The following is a 24216-nucleotide window of genomic DNA, read 5'->3' on the forward strand; positions in this document are numbered from 1 at the left end:
CATATAGTGAGACCCCATCTCTACGAAAAATTTAAAAATTAGCTTGGCATGGTGGCACACATCTGTTGTCCCAGCTACTCAGGAGGCGAGATGGGAAGATGGCTTGAGCCCAGGAGTTCAAGGCTGCAGTGAGCCTGGGTGACAGAGCGAGATCTCGTCTATTAATTAAAAACAAAATAAAGAAAGAAAAAAAAAAAAAAAAGGAATTTGTGTTGACTGGGACTGGAAAGTTGAAACAGACCAAGAGGTTGTCCAAGGTTGTCCTCAAGGCTGAGAAACAAGACTCAACCCTGGGTCAGTTGCAGTCAAACTTTATTCATCCATTCACACCTGAGTCCCTCCCGGCCCCCACCTACCCTGGTCCTGCGTACTCAGGGCTTCCCAGATGGGGCGTCAGGGTGGCTTTGCTTCCAGATGCCTGCTCCCCGGGATGTGAGCCATGCCCTCCAGGATCTAAGGGAGGAGGACTGAAGGAGTCTGTTCGTCCTCCAGGCAGCAGGCGTGGAAACATCCGTCTCAGTGGCTGCTTGGTGGCGGCGGTGTGGATGGGTGTGGCTCTCTGTTTGCTGGGGGGTATTCTGCCAGGATGTATAGGAAGCCACCCAGGGCTGCCACCGCTGTGGCTGTGTTGTGGGAGGAGCAGCCATCTGCGGGAAGAGAGCCCCTGTGAGTGCTGGGTGGCAAGAACATTGGCCCTTTAATCAACACAGCCCCATTGAAAGTGCGTTTCAGCCAGGCGCGGTGGCTCACGCCTGTAATCCCGCACTTTGGGAGCCTGAGGTGGGCGGATCACTTGAGATCAGGAGTTCGAGACCAGCATGAGCAACATGATGAAACCCTGTCTGTACTAAAAAAATACAAAAATTAGCCAGGTATGGTGGCAGGCACCTATAGTCTCAGCTACTTCAGAGAATGAGGCAAGAGAATGACTTGAACCCAGGAGGCAGAGGTTGCAGTGAGCCGAGATCGTGCCACTGCACTCCAGCCTGGGCCACAGAGCAAGACTCTGTCTCAAAAAAAAAAAAAAAAGTGCTTTGCAGATACCGTTTCAGGCAACTTGCAAGACACTGAGTGGGTGCTTCAGTGCTCCCTTAGGCCCCTTTTGCTGGGCCGGGTGCCCTTCTCTGGGAGGTATGTCCCTCCTAAATAACTTACCAATACAGGGATACAAAAGCCTGGCCACCTTGTCCCAGGGGGATGACTCTGTGGTGCAATTTATGCTCCAAGGCATTCCCCTCCCATCCCTGAGGGGGGATCTGACCTGAGACCGCATCCTGTCCAGCTCCTGCCTGGCTTAGCCTGCTTCCCTGACTTACATACCTCAATAAACCACATGCACCAGAATCCTGTCCCAGGTCCTGTGTAAGACCTTCTGAGATAGGGAAACTGAGGCTCGGGTAGCCAAGCTGAGCCCCCGGCCCTGGTGACTCCACAGCTCATTTTCTGACCCCAACCGCCTTCCTGTTAGTTGCCTCTGGTCTGCCTGGTCCCATGTGACCTCATGGTTCATGGAGTCAGAGTCTCAGGCCTGCGCACTTGCCTGAGATAATAACCCTTAGATGTAGTTAGTTCTTTGAGCTCAAAGTGGGCTGCACGCCTCTAGTCTCACAATCTATCCGCTTGTGGGAGGGAGTCAGGAATTCTTTCTTCTCTACCAGAAACTTTGGGAAGGGGACGGGACCCCAGCCAGGTCCCTTGAAGGGAGGGAGAATGCAGATTTCAAGGTGCTGAATGATTAACCCTGGCAGTTCATGCCTCCTGGTGGTCTACTGTATGCCACATACAATAGGGAGGGCTTTGCACGATGATCAGTCATTAGCCCCCAACAGTTGGGTGCCCATTTTACGGATGAGGAAAATGAGGCTCAGAGAGGTTGTGTGACTTTCACAGCAAGTAAGAGGCAGAAGCGGGACTCGAACCCACACAACCTGACCTCAAACCCTGTGCTCCTAGTCTCTACACCAGCTGCCTCCTGCTTCGTGGGCTTGTGTCATAAGTGCAAGAATGAGCACACCCCTGCCGGGCAGTTTTGTAGGCTGCTGGTCAACCTGGAGGTGCCTCAGGGAGGGCCTTGGGCTCTGGAATTTCTGCATCTTCCGCTCCAGTCCCTAGGACAGTTCTTGTGTTGGGCTGTCTGACTCTGGGAACAGGCAGTTGACCAGGTAGTATACAGCAGGCCCCTACCACCCCAGCCATAGGCAGCCCCAGCCCCTCTGTGTCAGGAAGGCCTAGCTAGGGTAGAGGCCTCTGGAAGTCTCCTGAGAACTTTTCTCCCTTCTGCCTGAGCTTTGGTGGCAGCTGCGAAACTGACTCACTGGATTTCTGCTTTCACTCCTCTGTCCTGTCCACCTGTAGGCGGATGATGAGGCCACAGTGGGGTTGATGGAGAGACGTTTAGTTACTGGAATCATATACCCACGTATGTTGGACATCTACTCTGTGAGGTGGTTATTCCATATCCCTTCCTGCTTTTGCCCGCAGTTATTTAAGTTTTACTTTATTTTATTTTATTATTATTATTTTTGAGACAGAGTCTCACTCAATCACCCAGGCTGGCGTGCAGTGGCACAATCTCAGCTCACTGCAACCTCCGTCTCCTGGGTTCAAGCGATTCTCCTGTCTCAGCCTCCCAAGTAGCTGGGACTACAGGCATGCGCCACCACGCCTGGCTAATTTTTGCATTTTTGGTAGAGATGGGATTTCACCATGTTGGCCCAGCTGGTCTTGAACTTCTGACCTCAGGTGATCCACCCGCCTTGGCCTCCCACAGTGCTGAGATTACAGGTGTGAGCCATCGCACTCGGCCTGTCTCCCCACTTTCTAAGAGGAGACCATCAGTGACCCCCAGCCTCCCTTCCACCTCCCAAACATGAAGGGCCTCTGATTAGTGCCCCTTTGGTGATGCCAAGTGCTTTTCTTCCATAGCAGAGAATAAACACAGGCCTCTGTTTTGCTAGGATATCTCAGTTTCATGTCAAGAAACTCCCTTGGGTATTTTCATTACCTGAAAATTGTTTTTCTCGCCTCTTCACTCTCCTCAAAAAATGCTGTTGATATTGGATAGCTTTAGATAATTCTTCATCTTCAGCATCTGGGAGAAGAGCAAAAGTTGAACTTCTCAAGAGAGATTTTTATTTTTTATGTTTTTATTTCTTTTTACTTCTTTTATTTTAGAGATAGGGTCTCATTCTATTGGCCAGGCTGGGTGCAGTGGCACAGTCATAGCTCACCGCAGCCTCAAACTCCTGAGCTCACACAATCCTTCCTGCCTCAGCCTACCAAGTAGCTGGGACTACAGGCATGAACTACCATGTCCAGCTATTAACATTTTTTTTTGTTGTTTTGGTAGAGATGGGATCTCGCTATGTTGCCCAGGCTGGCCTTGAACTCCTGGGCTCAAGTGAGCTTCCGGCCTTGGCCTCCCAAAGTACTGGATTATATGTGTGAGCCGCTGCAACTGGTCTCAAGGTGAATTTTTAAATGTTACTCACTAAACCTCCTGCCCCAATAACGTTTCAAGGAAATTAGGTCTTCTCTTGAAACTTGAGGCTATTCCAGAAGTTTCCATCTGCACCTGTCTGCACATCCTTTTGCATGGCCTAAACTTGTCATCTACTGATGGTTTCCCAAACTGTGGTTCCCCAAACACCCACCATCGGAACCACTGGACGTGCTTGTTAAAAATGTAAGTCCCTCCAAGACAAGCAAAAACTGAGGGAATTCATCACCACTAGACTGGCCTTACAAGAAGTGCTCAAGGGAATCCTACATCTGAAAAGAAAAAGACAGTAATCACTATCATGAAAACATGAAAAGGTATAAAAGTTACTGGTAGAGGAGAAACAGGAGAAAGAGAAAAGAAGCAAAACGATCACTAGAGAAAAGCACCAAGTAGCAGTGATAACAATAAGAAAGGAAGAAAAAAATCAAAGGATATAGAAGATAACCAGAAAACAATGAATGAAATGATAGGAGTAATTCCTCACAAGCCAATAATAACCTTGAATGCAAATTGATTCAATCCCCCACTTAAAAGATATATAGACTGGCTGAATAAATGAAAAAAACATGATCCAATTATATGCTGCCTACAAGAAACTCACTTCACTGGCAAAGACACATATGGAATGAAAGTAAAAGGGTGAGAAAAGATCTTCCGCATAAATGGAAACCAGAAGGGAGAAGGAGTAGTTATACTTAGATAAAACAGACTTTAAGTCAAAAACTGTAAAAAGAGACAAAGAAGGTCATTATATAATGTTAAAAGAATTAATTTAGCAAGAGGACATAACAATTCTAAAAATATATGTATTAAACACACTGGAGAATCCTAAAGCAAATGTTATTAGATATAAAGGGAGAGATAGACTCCAATACAATAATAGCTGAGGACATCAACACCTTGCCGTCAGCATTGGACAGATCATCTAGACAGAAACTCAACAAAAAAACACTGAACTTAAACTGCACTTGAGACCAAATGAATCTAACAGACATTTACAGAACATTTTATCTAACTGCTGCAGAATATATATTCTCATCAGCACATGGAACAGTCTCCAAAATAGACCATATGTTAGGCCAAAAAACAAGTCTCAGCAAATTTAAAAGAATTTGAATCATAGCAAGTATCTTCCTGACCACAATGGAATAAAAGTAGAAAGCAATAACAAGAGGAATTTTCAAAATTGTACAAATACAGGGAAATTAAACAACATGTTCCTGAATGACCAATGAACAAATGAAGAAATTAAGGAGAACATTTAAAAATTTCTCAACACAAGTGAAAATAGAAACACAATATGCCAAAACCTATGGGATATATAGCAAAAGCAGTATTAAGAGGGAAATTTACTTCAATAAATGCCTACATCAAAAAAGCAGAAAGATTTCGAGTAACGAACTAATGATACATCTCAAGGAACTAGAAAATCAAGACCAAATCAAGCCCCAAGCTAGTAGAAGGAAATAAATTGTAAAGATCAGAGCAGAAATAAATAAGAGACTAAAGAAACAATACAAAAGATCAATGAAACAAAAAGTTGGTTTTTAAAAAAGATCAACAAATAAATTATTAACTAGACTAAGAAAAAAAAGACTCAACTAAATAAAATCAGAAAGAAAAAGGAAATATTACAACTGATAACACTGAAATACAAAGGATCATTAGAGACTATTACAAACAACAAATTAGAAAACCTAGTGGAGTGTGCCAGGCATAGTGACTCATGCTTGTAATCCCAGCACTTTGGGAGGCTGAGGTGGGCATATCACTTGAGGTCAGGAGTTCGAGACCAGCCTGGTCAATATGGTGAAACCCTGTCTCTACTAAAAATACAAAAATTAGCCGGGTGTGGTAGTGGGCGCCTGTAATCCCAGCTACTCGGAGGCTGAGGCAGGAGAATCACTTGAACCTGGGAGGCGGAGGTTGCAGTGAGCTGACATTGCGCCACTGCACTTCAGCCTGGGCAACAGAACGAGACTCTGTCTCCAAACAAAAGAAAACCTAGTGGAAATTGATAAATTCCTGGACACATACAACATACCAAGATTGAACCAAGAAGAAATAGAAAACCTGAACAGACCAATTATGAGTAATGAGATTGAATGTGTAATAAAAAGTCTCCCCAAAACAAAAAGCCCAGGACCCGACAGTTTCACTGATGAATTTTACCAAATATTTGAAGAACAAATACCAATTCTTTTCAGTCTCTTCCAGAAAATTGAAGGGGAGGAAATTTTTCCAAACTCATTCTGCAAGTTCAGCATTACCCAATACTAAAACCAGACAAGGACACAACAACAACAAAACTATAGGCCAATTTCCCTGATGAACCTAGATGCAAAAATCCTTAACAAAATACTAGCAAACCAAACCCAGCAATACATTAAAAATCATTCATGGCTTTCCTACTTTGACCACTTCCAGTAAGTAATTGAATGTTTTGCATTACAAAAAAAAAAGTCATTCATCATGAACAAGGAGACTTTATTGCAGGGATGCAAGGATTGTTCAACGTATGTAAATCAATAAATATGACACATTACACCAATAGAATGAAAAACAAAAATCATATCATCATCTTAATAGATGCAGGAAAATGCATGTGATGAAATTTAACATCCCTTCATGATAAATCTCTCAATATGTTAGGTATAGAAGGAATGTACCTCAATATAATAAAGGTCATATATGACAAACCCACAGCCAACATTACACTGAATGAGGAAAAGATGAAAGCTTTTCCTCTAAGAAGTGGAACAACACAAGAGTGCCTACTTTCACCATTTTTATTCAACATAGTACTAGAAATCCTAGCCAGAGCAATTAAGCAAGAGAAACAAAAAAGGGCATCCAAATGAAAAAGGAGGAAGTCAGATTATCCCTGTTTGCAGATGACATGATCTGATAGACAGGAAACCCTAAAAGCTCCACCAAAAAAACTCTTAGAACTGAATGAATTCAATGAATTCAACAAAGTTGCAGAATACAGAACAATCATACAAAAAAACAGTAGCATTTCTATACCCCTGCAATGAACTAGCAGAGAAAGAAATCAAGAATGTAATCCTATTTATAAGAGCTAAAAACAAAATACCCGGCCGGGCGCGGTGGCTCAAGCCTGTAATCCCAGCACTTTGGGAGGCCGAGGCGGGCGGATCACAAGGTCAGGAGATCGAGACCACAGTGAAACCCCGTCTCTACTAAAAATACAAAAAATTAGCCGGGCGCGGTGGCGGGCGCCTGTAGTCCTAGCTACTCAGGAGGCTGAGGCAGGAGAATGGCGTGAATCCAGGAGGCGGAGCTTGCAGTGAGCCGAGATCGTGCCACTGCACTCCAGCCTGGGCAACAGCGTGAGACTCCGTCTCAAAAAAATAAAAAAAAAATAAAAAATAAAATAAAATAAATAAAAACAAAATACCCAGGAATAAATTTAACCAAGGAGGTGAAAGATCTCTACAAGGAAAACTGTAAAAGACACTAATAAAAGAAATCAAAGAGAACACACAAAAAATGAAAACACATCCCATGTTTATGGATTGGAAGACAATATTGTGAAAATATCCATACTACCAAAGTGATCTACAGATTGAATCAAAATACCAATGACATTCTTCACAGAAATAGAAAAAAAAATCCTAAAATTTATATAGAGCCACAAAAGACCGCAAATAGCCAAAGCAATCCTAAGGAAAAAGAACAAAGCTGGAGGAATCATATTACTGGACTTCAAAATATGCTTCAAGGCTACAGTAAACAAAACAAGGTCAGGTGCAGTGGCTCACTCCTATAATCCCAGGACTTTGGGGGGTCGAGGTGAGCAGATCACTTGAGACCAAGAGCTCAAGACCAGCTTGTCCAACATGGAGAAACCCTGTCTCTACTGAAAATACAAATATTAGCTGGGCATGGCGGTGGTGGGTACCTGTAATCCCAGCTACTTGGGAGGCTGAGGCAGGAGAAGCACTTGAACCCGGGAGGTGGAGGTTGCAGTGAGCCAAGATTGTCCTACTGCACACCATCCTGGGTGACAGAATGAGACTGTCTGAAAAAAAAAAAAAAAGAAAAAGGAAAAGAAAAAGGCAAATAAGCTGCATAGACGTCTCAAAAGAAGGCATACAAATGGCCAACAGGTCTATGAAAAATGCTCAGCATCCCTAATCATCAGGGAAATGCAAATCAAACCACAATGAGATAGCATCTCACACTACTATCAAAAAGACAAAAAAATGGCCAAGTGCAGTGCCTCACGCCTCTAATCCCAGCACTTTAGGAGGCCGTGGCTGGTGGATCACTTTGAGCTCAGAAGTTCGGGATCAGCCTGGGCAACATGGTGAAACTCCGTCTCTACAAAAAATAAAAAAATTAGCCGGGTGTTGGTGGCTCCCACTGTAGTCTCAGCTATTCAGGAGGCTGAGGCAGGAGAATCTCTTGAACCCGGGAGGCAGTGGTTGCAGTGAGCCGAGATTGCACCACTGCACTCCAGCCTGGGTGACAGAGTGAGACCGTGTCTAAAAAGAAAAAAAAAAAAAAAAAGACAACAAATAAATGCTGGCAAAGATGTAGAGAAAGGAGAACTCTTACACACTCTTGATGGGAATGTAAATTAGTACAGACATTATGGAAAGCAGTATGGAGATTTCTCAAAAAGCTAAAACTAGGACTTGGATAAATACCACTACTGGGTGTTTATCCAAAGGAAAGGAAATTGGTATGTTGAAGCGACATCTGCACCTCCATGTTTATTGCAGCACTATTCACAGTAGCCAAGATGCAGCAACCTGAGTGTCTCTCAGCTGATGAATGGACCGAGAAAATGTGGTATACAGACCTAATGAAATACTATTTAGCCATAAAAATAACCAAATTATTTCATTCATAGCAACATCAATGAACATGGAGGACATTATATTAATTGAAGTAAGCCAGGCATGGAAAGATAAATGTTACATGTCCTTCCTCATTTGTGGAAGCTACAAAAATTGATCTCATAGAAGTGGAGTGTTGAGTCAGGTCACCTATAATCCCAGTATTTTGGGAGGCTGAGGCAGGTGGATCACTTGAGGTCAGGAGATCCTGACCAGCCTGGCCAACATGGTGAAACCCTGTGTCTACTAAAAATATGAAAATTAGCTGGGCATGGTGGCACACACCTGTAGTACCAGCTACTCGGGAGGCTGAGGCAGGAGAATGGCTTGAACCTGGGAGGTGGAGGTTGCAGTGAGCCGAGATAGCGCCACTGCACTCCAGCCTGGGTGACAGAGCGAGACTCCATCTCTAAAAAAAAAAAGAAGGGGAGTGTTGAATAGTGGTTACTAGAGGTGGGGAGGGGGATGGGGAGAAGAGATAACCAGAGGTTGGTTAGACCGATGCACTAGTATGGCCAGGAGGAGGAATAAGTGGTACTGTTCCATAGCGCTATAGGGTGATTGCAAATAACAACAATTTGTGGCACGGTTTTTTTTTTTTTTTTTTTTTTTTTTTTTTTTTTTTTTTTAAAGACAGTATCTCGCTGTGTCACCCAGGCTGAAGTGCAGTGGTGCAGTCATGGCTCACAGCACCCCTTGACCTCCTGGGGCTCAAGTGATTCACCCACCTCAGTCTCCCAAGTAGCCAGGAGCATAGGCGTGCGCCAGCACGCCTGGCTAATTTTTTTGATATTTTTAGTACACATGGGGTTTTGCCATGTTGGCCAGGCTGGTTTCTAATTCCTGAGCTCAAGCCATCCACCTGCCTTGGCCTCCCAAAGTGCTGGGATTATAAGGCATGAGCCTATTGCGTATTTTCAAATAGCTAGAAGAGCGAATTTGAAATGTTCCCAACACAAAGAAATGACAGATGTTTGAGGTGATGCATCTGCTCATTACATATTGTATACATGCATGGAAATATCACACTGTACCCTATAAATATGTACATTATTACGTGTCTATGGAGAATAATAGTAAAGCCAAAAATGCAAGTTCCATAGCCCCATCCTCAACCTGCTGAAGCTTTAGGTCTGGGGGCCTAAGAATCTTCATTGTATAAACTCTGTTTTAAAAACACACCATCTTATTTCAAAAGCGTTTGCTTCTTGGAGCATCCCGAGCTTCTAATGAGGACACTAGCATTTCCTGGGAGCTGCCCTGTGCCTGGCACAGGCTATGCGGCTTCAAATGTGTCACAGCGACTCTCCTTGCAGCTCAGGAAGGTCGGGATTACTATGTTCATTTATTTACAGACAGGGAAATTGAGGCTCAGAGGGGTGAAGCAGCTTATTCCAAAGGGACCAGCTGTTCAGTGTCACCCAGCTAGGAAGTGGCTGAGTCCTCTGCGTCTCCACCCTCTGCTCTGTCACCTCCTCCCGTGTAGTTGTTTCTGACCACCCACCTGGAGAGCCTTCCCTGGAGTTTTCTTCCTCACCCTGTCGTCTCCTTTATAGCTCTTACCAGAACGTGCAATTCTTTCACTTCTTGGTTTGTTCAGGTGATTTATGTTTCTTTTCCTCGGGGCTCTGGTTTTTCCTAGAGCCTAGATGGTGTCTGGCACATTAGTAGGTGCTCAGTATGTACTTGCTGAATGAATGGTGATGTGGTGTGGCTGTGTCCCCACCCAAATCTCATCTTGAATTGTAGCTCCCATAATTCCCAGGTGCTGTGGGAGGGACCTGGTGGGAGGTAACTGAATCATGGGAGCCGTTTCCCCCATACTGTTCTCATGGTGGTGAGTAAGTCTCACAAGAGCTGATGGTTTTATGAGGGATCTCCCTTTGTGCTTGCTTCTCATTCTCTCTTGTCTGCTGCTATGTGAGACGTGCCTTTTGCCTTCCACTATGATTGTGAGGCCTCCCCAACCATGTGCAACTGTGAGTCCATTAAACCTCTTTTTCTTTATAAATCACCCAGTCTTGGGTTTGTCTTTATCTTCAGCCTAAAAACAGTACAATACAAATGGGCTTGTTAATGCAGCTGCAGGGGCTAACACCTTCCAATAAGGCGGGCTCCTGTCTTGCCACATTTTGGCTTCCAAACCTCTGAGCCTGTTTCTACTTGTGTGCACACATGTCTGTGTGTGTGTGCACCTGCAGGTTACAAATCCCTCACCAACCTTAACACCAATGCATTGTTTCCACACCTGGCCTAGAAACCCAGCGCCGCCCCCCACCCCCCCACTGTCCCCGCTCTTAGCCAGGGCAGCAGCGCAGCTCACCGGGCTCCCCGAAGCATCCTTCCCGCTGTTTCTGCCAGCTGAGGATGGCCTCCAGCCACCGGAGCTTGTAGAAGTCGGAGAAGCCGCCCATTCCACAGAACATGACTGGAAGTAAAGACGGGGGCCCTCTGCAGGCCTGCCCCCCAGGCCCACCTCCTCCCACTCCCCAGGGCTGCCACGGTACCACCTGCGTTCATCTGCCTGGGTTAGGCAGCACTAGGGGGTGGACGTTCAATGCAGGGGCTGGAAGGAGGCAGCTGGAGCCTTTGCCTGAGCAACTAGGGGCTCCCACACTTGTGTCCCACCTCCCACTGAGGGCCTTGGTCAGGGCTGCTCCAAAGTCAGGGTCAGTGGAGGGGTTTGGACACCCCAGCCAGCGAGAAACCGCCCAAGCGCTCCCTGTCTCACTCATCCATATGACTTTGCAGGTCTATCTGCCAGTGACCTGGTCCATCTGTGTAGAGCTTAGTCACTGGGGCAGCCTTTGGGGCCAGGAAGCTGTCACACAGTGGCAGGTGAAATACAGGATGCCCAGTTACATTTGGGTTTTCGATAAACAATGAATATAATTTTTGAGTATAAGTATAACCCATGAAATATTTGGGATAAACTTATACTAAAAATGGATTCATTGCTTATCTGAAGTTCAAATTTAACTGAGCACTCTGTTTACTTGCTTAATCTGGCAACTCTGTGTGTGTATGTGTGTGTGTGTGTGTGTGTGTTTGTGTTGGTCGGGGGACACCCTGCTCCTTTGTCCCTGGGGCAGAATGCTGGCCATACTGTTTTCCATGAAGATGTCCCGGGTAGGGTAGGCATATCCGATGGCCTCAGCTCTGCGGTTCAGGTCCATCATGTTGGCGCAGAAGAGGTTGATATAGTCCTGGCTCTGTTGGAACGGTCCCTGTGTGCATCCCCTCTGGGGAGACAAACACCCAAAGACGAAGGAGTCAGTGGTATGGATGACAGACACATGCCCTGCTACGGGAAAGTCTTGCAGTTCTGAGACAGTCTTGCAAGGGGCTGTGTGTAGGGCAGGTCTTTTTCTCCTTTTTGCAGGATTTCTTCCCCATGCACACCCCCAGCCTGCTGGGGCTCCTTCATCAGAGAGAGTTGGGTTCGAGATCCAGCTCTGCCAATTAGGAGCTGTGTGATCTTGATTTGCTAAAGTAACCTTTCTGAGCCTCAAGAGTTTTTATCGGCAAAGGGTGAGGCCGCTAGAAACTGCACCAGAGGGGCTCTCATGTGGGTGGATGACACAGCTGGGAAGTGCCCAGTGTGAGGCCTGAGCCACTAGGAGGTGCTGTATGATTGCGGGGAGGCAATGCAATCTACAACCAGCCTGGCCCCGCGGGCAGCTTCAGTGCTACTCAAAGTGTGGGCCGAGAACCGGGCTGGTCACTGCCTACGCTGGGAGAAAAGGACAGGAGTTGACAGCAGACTTTAGACACTTCCGCAGCAGTGTTCAGAGTGACTTTCCACCTGTTGAATCCGATGATCAAAATCATTCCCTTGTAATATGGTTTTTATTGTATTTATTAAAATATTGGTCTGTCACAGCTTGCAGAGAAATAATCAGTTTTAAACTCTGTTGGTAAAAAAAAAAAACAGTGTCCCCTCAGCTAAGAATTTCTGGACAAAGATGATGAACCCTACTTTTCTGTATGAAGAAATTTATATGGCCAGGCGCGGTGGCTCACGCCTATAATCCCAGCATGTTGGGAGGCTGAGGCGGGTGGATCACGAGGTCAGGATTTCAAGACCAGCCTGGCCAATATGGTGAAATTTCTTCTCTACTAAAAATACAAAAATTAGCTGGGCATGGTGGCATGTGCCTGTAATCCCAGCTACTTGGAAGGCTGAGGCAGATAATTGCTTAAATTCAGGAGGCAGAGGTTGCAGTGAGCCAAGATCACACCACTGCACTCCAGCCTGGGCAACAGAGTGAGACTCTGTCTCAAAAAAAAAAGGAAAAAAAAAATATATAGTAGCATATATATATATATATACATACATATATATATATATATATGTAGTGGTGTGTATATATATAAAGAAAAGAAATATATATTGTGGCATATATATTTTTATATATGTATGCCACATATATATATGCCACTATATATATGTGCCACTATATATATAGTTCTTTATTTTATATTTTTAATATGTGTATATAAAGTGCCATATGTATATATAGTGGCATATATACACGTGTGTGTGTGTGTGTGTGTGTATATATATATATATATATGAGAATAATGTAGTGGCATGATCTCAGCTCACTACAGCCTCTGCCTCCCTGGTTCAAGTGATACTCCTGCCTTAGCCTCCTGAGTAGCTGGGATTACAGGTGCACGCCACCACGCCCAACTAATTTTTATATTTTTAGTAGAGACGGGATTTCACCTTGTTGGTCAGGCTGGTCTCGAACTCCTGATCTCAAGTGATCCACCCACCTTGGCCTCCCCAAGTACAGGGATTACAGGCGTGAGCCACGGTGCCTAGCCTCATTCATTTGTTTTTGTTTACAGAGTTCTTTCTGATGATTCTCTTTTATTCTCTCTGTCTTTCTCTTATTGTGTTTTTCTGATGCCCTGCAGTCCAGTTCAGCAGGCGAAGCTATCTGTTTCACCGGCTCAGCAGAATCCCAAATGCCAGATCCCAAATTGGCTCAGTTACACAGCAGAAGTATGGTAGGGGCCCTACTTCTCCCTCCTGAAGTCCCAAGTACAAATCCAAAACTGCTTATTTTCCTGGTATGTAGCAGACAAAATTACATTGCCACAAGCCCCTTTTCATTTCTTTCTTTCTTTTTTCTTTTTCTTTTTCTTTTTTTTTTTTTGAGACAGTCTCACTCCGTTGTCCAGGCTGGAGTGCAATGGCGTGATCTCGCTCACTGCAGCCTCTACCTCCCGGGTTCCAGCGATTCTCCTGCCTCAGCCTCCCCTTGTAGCTGAGATTACAGGTGTGCACCACCACGCCCAGCTAATTAATTTTTGTGTTTTTAATATAGAAGGGGTTTCACCATGTTGGCCCAGTTGGTCTTGAACTCCTGGCCTCAAGTGATCTGCCCGCCTTGGCCTCCTAAAGTGCTGGGATTACAGGTGTGAGCCACCACGTTCGGCCGCCCCTTTTCCTTTTTCCTTCCCCTTCTGCTGGCACTGCGGGGCTCCCTGGGTACTCACCATTCTGGCCCAGAGGAAGAAGAGCATTTGGTGGGATAGGCAGTAGCCCGAGCAGCCAGGCTTGGTCATGAGGCTCCTGCAGAGGTCAGAGAGGCCGCAGGGCTCGCTCCTGTCTGTCCTGGGGGAAAGTGGTTCCAAGCTGTTAAGGATGGAGCACTGACCCTGCCCTGCGTCTTCCCAGCCTCCCAGTTGTAGTTCTTGGAACTCCCAGTAGATTCCAGACACCCAGCTGGGCGTGGGGGTTGCCAGAGAAAATATAGCAGTTCTGCATCTCGATTTGCTAAATCTGGCTGCCCTAGCACAGGAAAGATGATGCTAGAGCTATCCCGGGGTTGAGGAAGCTGCCAAGGCTGAAACTTCCTCTTGCTCCCTGGGACAAATCACATCTTTTCCAGCCCTAAATGGTGGGTCCTTGAATCCAGACCACTTGGAATCTGGGCCCAACATGCTTATTCCTCCTGCACCAGCCGGGCGCGGTGGCTTACACCTGTAATCCCAGCACTTTGGGAGGCTGAGGCAGGCAGGTCACCTGAGGTCAGGAGTTCGAGACCAGCCTGGCCAACATGGTGAAACCCTGTCTCTACGAAAAACACAAAAATTAGCTGGACATGGTGACACACACCTGTAATCCCAGCTACTTGGGAGGCTGAGGTAGAATCACTTGAGAATCACTTGAATCTGGGAGGCAGAGGTTGCGGTGAGCTGAGATTGCATCACTGCACTCCAGGCTGGGAGACAGAGTGAGACTCCATCTCAAAATAAATAAATAAATGAAAAGAAAAAATACACATACAACTACAAAAATTAGCCGGGTGTGGTGGCGTACATCTGTAATCCCACCTACTCAGGAGGCTGAGGCACGACAATCGCTTGAACCTGAGAGGCAGAGGTTGCAGTGAGCCGAGAAAGAACACACCACTGCACTCCAGCCTGGATGACAGAGTGAGACTCTGTCTCAAAAAAAAAATTAAATAAAATTTTTTAAGAAAGCAAGGGTCCTTGACTGGGGCCCAACCCCTCGGTGAGCTCAGCTATGTCCTGGCCCAAGCACTGCTCTGAAGGATGCTGAGAGGATGTGGCCTGGGCACCTGCTGCCCACTTTGCCCATGGGCTCCTGCGCCCAGGGCTGCCCTAGGGTCTTGCTCCAAGCCCACCGAGTACCAGGATAAAATGAGGAGCCCAACTAGGCTCAGTCCTGCCTTCCCGGACCTGCATCCTCACTGGGGATGGGGACAGGCCCATAATACAAATGTAAATTGCATCTGTGGCTATAAGACCTCTCACGGGAGGTCTGCTATGTGCTGGGGTCGGAGGTAGGATGGGGTTTGGAGGTAGGATGCTGGCACCAACCCTGGGGGATGGACAGACTTCCTGAGGCCCAAGGGGTGGGGTGGGTGGGGTGGGGGAACAAAGTCTTTGAAGTGGGAGGGAGCCTGGGAGAGTCTGAAAAGAGGCCTCTAGGGGCCTGGGGACTTGGAAGGGTGGAGAGGAATTGGGAATTTGTCCTGGGACCTGGAGGTGGTGTGTTTAGCTGTGGCTGCTGGAAGACCCGCTGTGGCATGGGAGGCCAGCGGGCAGCTGGAGCAAGGGGCACCCTGTGAGAGTGGGAGAGGGCAGAGCCCGGCAGCTTCGGGGAGCTGCACCTGGGTCTGCACAAACCCCTGGCTTCAGCCCTGGGGGCTTGGAGAAGGAGGAGCGGGACAGGGCCAGCTGAGAACAAGTGCGTTTGGGTTTCCGGCAAATAGGGCAAGTGCAGGGCCCACCCGGTTCCCAGCAGCTGCACCAGGCATGCGTCGCTGCTCTCCTCTGAGAATGAGTCCTGGGGCTTGAACGTGGGGTAGACCAAGGAGGCGTTGGTGTGGATCCAGGCATGTGGGAGCTTCCAAAACCTGGGCTGGAGGGTCAGCTGGAACTCTGCCAGAGAGGACAGATAGGTGGGGCAGGCTGTGGGGGTGATCCACGAGCAGTGGGCCACCCTGGTGTCCCCACCCCCTCCGGCAGCTCTGCCCACTGGCAGGTGCAGCTCAGGGCTCTAAGCCCTGTCTCCTGGCTCCAGATTGGGTTTGAAACACTCAAGAAAGCTCCTTTCGCTTATAAAACCATTTTTTCCCCCAATCAATAGGAACAGTGTTGGGACGGGATTTGACTAAACCCACTGCATCCCATGGAAGACCCAGATAAATAAAAGGGTTCGTTTCCCAGGTGCGGGGCTCACACCTGTCATCCCAGCACTTGGGGAGGCTAAGGAAGGAAGATCGCCCGAGGCCCAAAGTTCCAGACCTGCCTAGGTAACATAGCAAGACTCTGTCTCCACAAAAATGAAAAAAGTAGCCAGGTGTGGTGGTGTGCACCTGTAGTCCCAGCTGAGGCAGGAAGATGCTGGAGAATGCAGTGAGCTATGATTGGCTTTTTTTTTTTTTTTTTTAGTGATAGGGCTCACGCCTATAATTCCAGCACTTTGGGAGGCCGAGGCGGGCAAATCACTTGAGGTCAGGAGTTCAAGACCAACCTGGCTAACACACTGAAATCCTGTCTCTACTAAAAATATAAAAAATTAGCCGGGCGTGGTGGCGGGTGCCACCAGCTAATTTTCGGGGAGCTGCACCTGGGTCTGCACAAACTCCTGGCTTCAGCCCTGGGGGCTTGGAGAAGGAGCTACTCGGGAGGCTGAGGCAGGAGAATGGTGTGAACCCGGGAGGCGGAGCTTGCAGTGAGCTGAGATTGCGCCACTGCACTCCAGCCTGGGCAACAGACCAAGACTCCGTCTCAAAAAAAAAAAAAGAAAAAGAATTAGCTGGGCATGGTGGCGGGTGCTTGTAGTCCCAGCTACTTGGGAGGCTAAGGCAGGAGAATCACTTGAACCCAGGAGGCAGAGGTTGCAGTGAGCCGAGACTGCACCACTGCACTCCAGCCTGGGCAACAGGGTGAGACTCTGTCTCAAAACAACAACAACAACAACAACAAGAAGTGGGGAGGTGGGATTAGCAGGGAGGTGATATTAGTAGACCCCTTTGGTTTGGTGAGAAAGTGGAGCTCTTAACTAAACAGGTGCCCGGTCATAGGCATCTTTAAGGCGACATAGGCGGGGACAGTGTTAGGGACCAGGCCTGGGAGAGGGTGGGGCCCTCAACACTGGAAAGGTCGGCCCGTGTTAGGGACCAGGCCTGGGAGAGGGTGGGGACCTCAACACTGGAAAGGTCGGCCCGTGTTAGGGACCAGGACTGGGAGAGGGTGGAGACCTCAACACTATAAAGGTCGGCCTGGGCTATGGTCCCTGCGGCTGGACTGCCGTGTGAGCATGAAGATGGCCTGGCTACCTCCCCGCTGACCCCCACACATCTGATGGGAGCGGGGAGCAGGGGAGACAGGCTTGGAGCAGCATGACAGGCTGGTTATTTGTGCCCCACCCTTGCCATCCAGGAACAACTCAGCCAGACTTATTAGATGGGAGCTTTTGCAGGGTCACTCTGAGCTAGTGAGGAAAGAGAGACTCTCAGTGGTCATAAGGCGTGAGAGAGATAAACCCCACCATTTTGAAAAATAGAGTGTGGACAACTTCAGGAATTTTTACTGACATTTAATGAAGTGGATTAATATAATTTGGTGATATGGGACACTACTGTTTGCTGTGCAAAGGGTCACGTCGCCTTTTGGACACTCTCCCCTCTGGGACAGCCCAGCCCCTCCGCTCTGGTCCAGGACCAGGACCTCCAGCTTGCGCATGCACTGAATGCATGAGAGTAGACACCCTGCCTACTCTGCACCCCTCTGTGTGGGGGGGAGAGCCCATCAGAGTCTGAAGTCAAGGATGACCGCATGTCCCCAGGGCTTGTCTGTGGCTTGTTCAGCAGACAGGTCGAAGTTGGTTACGGACTGTCCCAGCCCAGCCTAGCCCCAGGAGAGCCCACACTGGGTTATTTCAGTCAATATCCCCAGAGGCGCTATTCCTGAGGGAATGGGACACCCCACGTGTGCTCACCTCTTAGGTACTTGGGGTCACTCAGCTTGAGGTAGAGGAGGGATCTCTGGATGGCAGCCTCCAGCTTCTCCCCCAGCGTCCCCACGCGCAGGCTCAGCGGCTGCAGCAGGGGCTCCTGAGCCCACTTCTCCTGGACGCTTTTTAGCTGCTCTGGAAGAGATCGGAGTTAATTCACTCTACTATTTGGAATTGGGACTTTTTTTGTTTTGTTTTGTTTTTTGCCTTGAAACAGGGAAAAAAAAAATTTCCCCAAAGTCTAATGCTTCCTGGGAGCCTCTCTGGCTTCTCCAGCACTCAGAGGGGAAGGATTTACTGAGCTGACTGGAAATGAGGCCAGGATGAGGGTGATTTGGGCAATGGGAATGGGTGTCACAGTGGTAGAAGGTGGTGGCTGAGAGCTTGGTTTCTGGAGGCGGACCTGGGTTCAAATCCTTGATACTTGAGGTTCAAATCCTCAAATCCTTGACTCAGACACTTTCTTGTTGGATGGCCAGAGAAAGGTTGCAGGGTAGAGAACCACTGTGTACAGTTGAGCAGGTTGTACACTGCACAAGGGCAACACACATTCGGATCATGGGTTTGTATACGTAATAAGACAATTTCCCAGCAGATGGCTGTCAAGTGACTTCAGGAAGGAAGGGCCTTTTTCTACTTCCCACAGAGGTACCCTGTGGGCTAGCAGTAGCTTCGTTGGGGTGGGAGAGAATGGTGAAGATCCAGAGATGGCCAGAAACTAGGGAGACATGAGGGAGAGCATCTGAGTGAGAGTACCCACACAGGGCTGAGAGGGCGAGGGATGAAGTAGGGCAGCTGCCGTCAGGTAGGAACCTTGTTAGGGAGGATGGGCTAGGTTAAGAAGGATGCTGAGGACGTCCTTCAGGGCAACTGGCTCTGTCACGCCCCTCTGCTCAGTCCCCTTCATGGGCACACCCGCAGGGAAGAAGTACAGACTTGGGAGTGCTAACAGGGAGAGGCTCCCGTGTGTCAGAGTGTCTCCTCCTGTGATTGCACCGGGTCTACAAAGTCCAATAGGACAGGGGTCCTGGACCCCCAGTTCAGTACTGGTCTATGGCCTGTTAGGAACGGGGCCGCACAGCCGGAGGTGAGTGGTGGGTGAGCGAGCGAAGCTTCATCTGTAATTGACAGCCGCTCCCCATCATTCGCTCTCGTTACCGCCTGAACTCTGCCTCCTGTCAGATCAGTGGCTGCGTTAGATTCTCACAGGAGTGCGAACCCTGTTGTACGAACTGCACATACGAGGGATCTAGGTTGCACACATTAGATGATGAGGATCTAATGCCTGATGATCTGTCACTGTCTCCCATCACCCCCAGATGGGATTATCTAGTTGCAGGAAAACAGTCTCAGGGTTTCCACTGATTCTACATTATGGTGAGTTGTATAATTATGTATTATAACGTAATAACAACAAACAGAAAGTGGGCCGGGCACGGTGGCTCATGCCTGTAATCCCAGCACTTTGGGAGGCCGAGGCAGGTGGATCACTTGAGGCCAGGAGTTCAAGACCAGCCTGGCCAACATGGTAAAACCTCATCTCTACCAAAAATACAAAAATTAGCCGGGCATGGTGGCGGGCGCCTGTAGTCCCAACTAGTTGGGAGGCTGAGGCAGGAGAATCACTTGAACCCGGACGTGGAGGTTGCAGTGAGTCGAGGTGGTGCCACTGCACTACAGCCTGGGCAACAGAGCGAGACTCTGTCTCAAAATAATAATAATATTAAATACAAAATAAAGTGCACAATAAATGTAATGCACATGAGTCATCCTGAAACCTTCCCCTCCACCTCAGTTCATGGAAAAATTGCCTTCCGCAAAACCAGTCCCTGGTGTCAAAAAGGTTGAGGACCGCTGCAATGGGACGTAGACCCTGCCCACTGGGAGCTTATTCTTTAGAGAGATACAGATGAAGAAGCTGTTGCTGCTAGTCAAGGATGCTCAGCGCTTTGATAAATGGAAACAGTAATGGCTGACAAGTACTGCCCCACTGGTAAGATGACACAGACACAGAATCTCATGAGATACATGTGCATGATTGTGTGCTACTGCCATCCACCAGCTCAGCTGAAGGATGAGGAAACCAAAACTCCACGAGAGCAGGTAACTCAGTGCCATGCAGCCAGTTGGGGGAGATCCAGGATTTGAACTCGGGCAGTCCGGTTCTGAAGTTCTGTTCTAGGCACTGGCACTGCCTTTGCTCCCTTCTGGGCACAGTTCACGGTTGTGGTTGTATTAAGCACTGAATTCCTGGGGAATCTCTTATGGAGCAAGATTATTGCGAGGGGAAGGGGCAGTGGATGTGTGATGTGGCGTGGGTGGAGAAGCCGGGCCCGCTGCGGCTGCCAAGGAGCGGGGAATCTGGTCTGAGGCTGTTAGGTGGGGCCGCTTTCCCAGTGAATGCTACCCAGTCATGAGTAAGAGAACCCCCTCCCTTCACTGGTAAAAGAGGATAATAATAATGGGTGTAACCTCAGGGAAGACGGGGAGAGGGCATTGAAGTACTCCATGCAGTGCACCTGGGTTGTGCCCACGTTGAGCAGATACTTAGGGAACTGCAGCTTTTGCTATCACATGCGCCCCAGGAAGCACCCACCCCCGTGGGAGCCACCTGCGTGCTTGTGTGTGATGTGCGTGTGTGTGTGCGTGCATGAGTGCTTGTGTGTGATGTGTGCTTGTGTGTGTGTGATGTGCGTGTGTGTGCCTGCGTGCTAGTGTGTGATGTGCGTGTGTGTGCGTGCATGCGTGTTTGTGTGTGATGTGTGCTTGTGTGTGTTGCGTGTGTGCGCGTGCATGTGTGCTTGTGTGTGTGATGTGCGTGTGCGTGCATGCGTGCTTGTGTGTGTGATGTGCGTGTGCGTGTGCATGTGTGCTTGTGTGCGTGATGTGTGCTTGTGTGTGTGATGTGCGTGTGTGCGTGCATGCGTGCTTGTGTGTGATGTGCGTGTGTGTGTGTGCATGCGTGCTTGTGTGTGTGTGTGCTTGCGTGTGTGTGATGTGCTTGTGTGTGCATGCATGCGTGCTTGTGTGTGTGTGTCATGTGCGTGTATGTGTGTGCATGCATGGTTGTGTGTGTGATGTGTGCTTGTGTGATGTGCATGTGTGTGCGCGTGCATGTGTGCTTGTGTGTGTGATGTGTGCTTGTGTGTGATGTGCGTGTGTTTGCGTGCATGCGTGCTTGTGTGTGATGTGCGTGTGTGTGTGCATGCGTGCTTGTGTGTGATGTGTGTGCATGCATGCGTGCTTGTGTGTGTGTGGTGTGCGTGTGTGCATGCATGCATGCTTGTGTGTGTGATGTGTGCTTGTGTGTGTGCTTGTGTGTGTGTGCATGCGTGCTTGCATGTGATATGCATGTGTGTGTGTGATGTGCATGTTTGTGTGCGTGCATGCATGCTTGTGTGTGATGTGCGTGTGTGTGCGTGCATGCGTGCTTGTGTGTGATGTGTGCTTGTGTGTGTGATGTGTGCGTGCGTCCATGCATGCTTGTGTGTGCGTGATGTGTGTGTGGTGTGCGTGTGTGTGCGTGCATGCGTGCTTGTGTGTGATGTGTGCTTGTGTGTGTGCATGCGTTTGCGTGTGTGATGTGCATGTGTGTGTGCGTGCATGCGTGCTTGTGTGTGTGATGTGTGTGTGTGTGCGTGCATGCATGTTTGTGTGTGTGCATGCATGCATGCATGCTTGTGTGTGATGTGCATGTTCGTGTGCATGCATGCATGCTTGTGTCTGTGATGTGTGTGTGCGTGCATGCATGCTTGTGTGATGTGCATGTGTGTGTGTGCATGCATGCTTGCGTGTGTGTGCGTGCGTGCATGCCTGTGTGTGTGCATGCATGCATGCGTGCTTGTGTGTGTGATGTGCATGTTTGTGTGTGTGCATGCATGCTTGTGTGTGTATAATGTGCGTGTGTGTGCGTGCATGCGTGCTTGTGTGTGTGTGATGTGCGTGTGTGTGTGTGCGTGCATGCATGCATGTTTGTGTGTCTGTGCATGATGGGTGTGTGTGTGTTTGCCTTGGCCTGTCTCCAGCCCCCTTCTTGGGGATCTTAAGCTCTTAAAGCTAAACAAACACTTGACTGTTCTTGCAGAAACTTCAGGAGACTCTGGCTGGAAGTGGAGGAAGCAGGGTTGGAACCGGATCTTGAGGGTCCTGAGTTTTGTCCACAGCCAGCTTCCTCAAGGGGAGGGGCCCTCCCACAAATATCTGTTCGCGGAGCTCTCTCCCTGCTCCCCTTGTTCGTGGTGAGTCAGGAGGGGCTGTCAAATGGATCATTTCATTCGGAGAAAAAGATAATTCCCAAATCCCTTCCCATGTTGCCTTTAAATCTTTCCTACTTCTAAAAAATTGGTAACACTTAGCTGGGCCACAGCCCCCAGGAAGAGCCATCCCCTGGTCTCCTCTCTCCTTATAGCTGAGGCAGGCTATTCTGGGGCCAGGAGGCTGCCAGGTCCCAGGCGTACAGAGCAGGGCAGAGGACAAAGCTGAGAGCTAGCTTCCCAGTGTCCAGCCAGGGGAACTGGGGCTCACTTACCTTCCAGCACGCGGACCCCCACCATGCCATCCAGGTTGATTTCGGGCAGCCTCTGTTCTAGGAAGACGGTGGCTCTCTCCAGCGCAGACAGGATTGGGTCCGCAATGGTGGCTTTACTTTCGGCAGTGTCCAGTCCAGGCAGCGAGTAGGACCCCAGCGGTGGCAGTGCCGTCAGTAAGAGTAGGAGCAGCAGCCCCGGGCTGGCCATGGCTGGCCTCTGCTCACAGCTGGTCACACGCTCAGCACCCCGAGCTCTGGCCCAGCCCAGGCCGCCTCTGCACACCCTCCTCCCACCTCCTCCCCACCTCCCCCTGGCAGACCTGAAGACCAGTGGCCCGGCAGGGCTGCCAAAAAGCCTGGGGTGGCCTGGGCAAAGGACTCTGGGAAGGGTGGCTGCGGGGGGATGACTGCGAGGCAGCGGAGGTTAGACCAGTCCTGGGCGTAGAGCCTGCTGCCCGCGGGGTGCTGGGGAGAGGGGTGCCCGCCCTGTCCTTCTTGGCCCTGATTCTCCAGACCCACAGGCTACATCTTTGATCTAGCAATTGCAATTCAACCCAGAAATCCAAAAGCTCTGAAAGCAAAAAACAAATTTTTTTTTCTTTCTTTGTTTTTTGAAATAGGGTCTCATTCTCTTGCCCAGGCTGGAGTGCAGTGGTTTGATCACAGCTCACTGCAGCCTTGACCTCCTGGGCTCAATAGATCCTCTTGCCTTAGCCTCCTGAATAGCTGGGACTAGAGGCATGTGCCACCTTGGTTGGCTAATTTTTTCTTTTTTATAGAGACAGGGTCTCACTATGTTGCTCAGGATGGTCTTGAACTCGTGCGCTCAAGTGATCCACCCTCCTCAGGCTCCCAAAGTTCTGGGATTACAGGCATGAGCCACCACACCCAGCCTTTGTTTTAAATCAATTTGAAACAAACTCTTTTTTTCTTTTCTTTTTTGAGATGGAGTCTCGCTCTGTTGCCCAGGCTGGAGTGCAGTGGCTGCATCTCAGCTCACTGCAAGCTCCATTCTCCTGCCTCAGCCTCCTGAGTAGCTGGGACTACAGGCACCCGCCACCTCGCCCGGCTAGCTTTTTGTATTTTTTAGTAGAGACGGGGTTTCACTGTGTTAGCCAGGATGGTCTCGATCTCCTGACCTCGTGATGCACCCATCTCGGCCTCCCAAAGTGCTGGGATTACAGGCTTGAGCCACTGCGCCCGGCAACAAACTCATTTGAGGGCACATCTGCCTTGAGCTGAGGCAAACTTCCTTAGAGGGGCACCGTCCAGTTGAAATAGAATTGGAGCTACAAAGGTGAGCCATGTGTGCATTTCAACATTTCCTAGCAGCCACATCCAAGAGAGCGGCAATAAGCGGGTGAAGTTAATTTTAACGATCTAGTTTATTTGACCCAAGATTTAAAATATTATAATTACATCTGTAATCAATATAGAAATGATTTATTTTTATTTTTCTCATACTAAGTCTTTGAAATTGATGAGTAGTTTACGTTCACGACACTATTATTTTATTTTATTTTTTATTTTATTTATTTATTTATTTTTGAGATGGAGTCTCGCTCTGTCGCCCAGGCTGGAGGGCAGTGGCGCGATCTCGGCTCACTGCAAGCTCCGTCTCCCAGGTTCACGCCATTTTCCTGCCTCAGTCACCGGAGTAGCTGGGACTACAGGCGCCCGCTACCACCCCCGGCTAATTTTTTGTATTTTTAGTAGAGATGGGGTTTCACTGTGTTAGCCAGGATGGTCTCGATCTCCTGACCTCGTGATCCGCCTGCCTCGGCCTCCCAAAGTGCTGGGATTATAGGGGCCG

The 24216-nt window shown here is 48.6% G+C and overlaps 1 protein-coding gene across 1 annotated transcript; it reads right to left on the reverse strand.

Moving 5' to 3' along the window:
• Nucleotides 1–295: 295 nt before the first annotated feature.
• On the reverse strand, nt 296–22676 carry C18H16orf89 (chromosome 18 C16orf89 homolog). Its single transcript, XM_011717542.2, has 8 exons — nt 22404–22676; nt 17861–18010; nt 15645–15795; nt 13882–13999; nt 11477–11612; nt 10694–10798; nt 3005–3091; nt 296–647 (listed from the first exon to the last, which is right to left on the reverse strand). The coding sequence occupies exons 1-8, from the start codon at nt 22609–22611 to the stop codon at nt 517–519; spliced, it is 1086 nt and encodes a 361-aa protein (XP_011715844.2). The 5' UTR covers nt 22612–22676; the 3' UTR covers nt 296–516.
• Between the last annotated feature and the right edge of the window lie 1540 nt (nt 22677–24216).

Source organism: Macaca nemestrina, chromosome 18 (genome assembly GCF_043159975.1).
Source record: "Macaca nemestrina isolate mMacNem1 chromosome 18, mMacNem.hap1, whole genome shotgun sequence".
Taxonomy (NCBI): Eukaryota; Metazoa; Chordata; class Mammalia; order Primates; family Cercopithecidae; genus Macaca; species Macaca nemestrina.